Genomic DNA, 1,275 nt, shown 5'->3' with positions numbered 1-1,275 from the left:
GCCCAGAGGACAGCAGACAGGATCGCTGGTTCTGACTGGCTAGTAGCTTAGCCAAGAAGTTGAACTCTGGGTTCATGAATAAAGTGTGGGAGTGGTGGAGGACAATGATGTGTCAGTCAGATCTGTGTGTGTAGTCATCACTCACACAGAAAGGGGGCTGGTAGGTATCTGCCCAGCATGTGCAAGGCTCAGGGCTCAATCCTCCAGTTCAAAAATTACCCTACATAGTGGCTCACAATTTTAAACACCATCACTGGGGAATATGAGGCAGAAGCAGTGCCAACAATCTTTTTTACATGCTGATTCTGCTCAAGAGGAAGGTGAAGCTAAGTGATGAGTGTGTTCCATTACAAACAGAGGCAGTCTCCCTGTAGCATTATGCAGGGCAGAGTGAACACCAGCTGGGTCCCAGCTGAGTTCAAAGCCAGCAACATGTAGGGAACTTTAGTTCAGTTTGATGATGAAACTGTGTTAAAAACACTAAAAGGGCCGGGCAGTGGTGGCGCTCGCCTTTAGTCCCAGCACTTGGATGGCAGAGGCAAGCGGATTTCTGAGTTCTAGGCCAGCCTAGTCTACAGAGTGAGTTCCAGGACAGCCAAGGCTACACAGAGAAACCCTGTCTCGGGGAAAAAAAAAAAAAAAAGAAAACACTAAAAGGAAAAACCCTAAACCACCTCAAATGGAACCCTTCAAATTAATACTTCTACTGGTCTAGCTGGGCAACACAGTGGTACTATGTATGGAGGAGGGCTGAGAAATAAGGGACACTCAGAGCTTCCCACCAATGTTAGCTGGTTAATTTTCTTATTTCAGGTTCAACCAGTGCTACGGGGTGCTGGAGGTGCTGGACCACCTGCATGGGACAGATTCCATATTTAAGAAGACCAAGGCTTACCAGAGGCATGTCGTCCTGCTGGGCTTCACTCCTCTCTCAGAAAGCATCCCTGATCTTCCAGAGAAGACAGCGAATGCACTTGGACCATCTGGCCTGTTCCCTCATCAGTAAACAGCCTGGGGACCATGCAGCCCTTAATGTGCCTCCCTTGGCTATCATACTCTAAGGTCATGATAGGATCCGGGCTTCCCCCAAATTATTTCTCACATCACTTAAGACTTAGTATTTAGGTTGAAGGCTAGCCAGGAGAGACAAATCACTGAGAGGCAGGGAGAATGCCCTAGTCCTCTGCTCCACTCCCCCATACAACTCCCCTGTGGTCTAGGCAGGATAGAGAATGGGGTGGCTGTTGGATTGGCTCCAAAAGCTATTCTCATACC

At 48.4% G+C, this 1,275-nt stretch overlaps 1 protein-coding gene across 1 annotated transcript in view; it reads left to right on the top strand.

Annotated features, from left to right (window-relative positions):
- Positions 1-1,269, top strand: part of Faxdc2 (fatty acid hydroxylase domain containing 2) — a 14,296-nt gene extending 13,027 nt beyond the window's left edge. Inside the window, exon 8 of the mRNA XM_031352332.1 lies at positions 814-1,269. Within this exon, the coding sequence (XP_031208192.1) occupies positions 814-1,006 (193 nt within the window). The 3' untranslated portion in view covers positions 1,007-1,269. The remainder of the gene's footprint in view (positions 1-813) is intronic.
- Positions 1,270-1,275: the final 6 nt, after the last annotated feature.

The sequence above is a fragment of the Mastomys coucha genome, unplaced genomic scaffold (assembly GCF_008632895.1).
Source record: "Mastomys coucha isolate ucsf_1 unplaced genomic scaffold, UCSF_Mcou_1 pScaffold5, whole genome shotgun sequence".
Classification (NCBI taxonomy): domain Eukaryota; kingdom Metazoa; phylum Chordata; class Mammalia; order Rodentia; family Muridae; genus Mastomys; species Mastomys coucha.
This window is presented reverse-complemented; position numbering and strand designations above follow the sequence as displayed.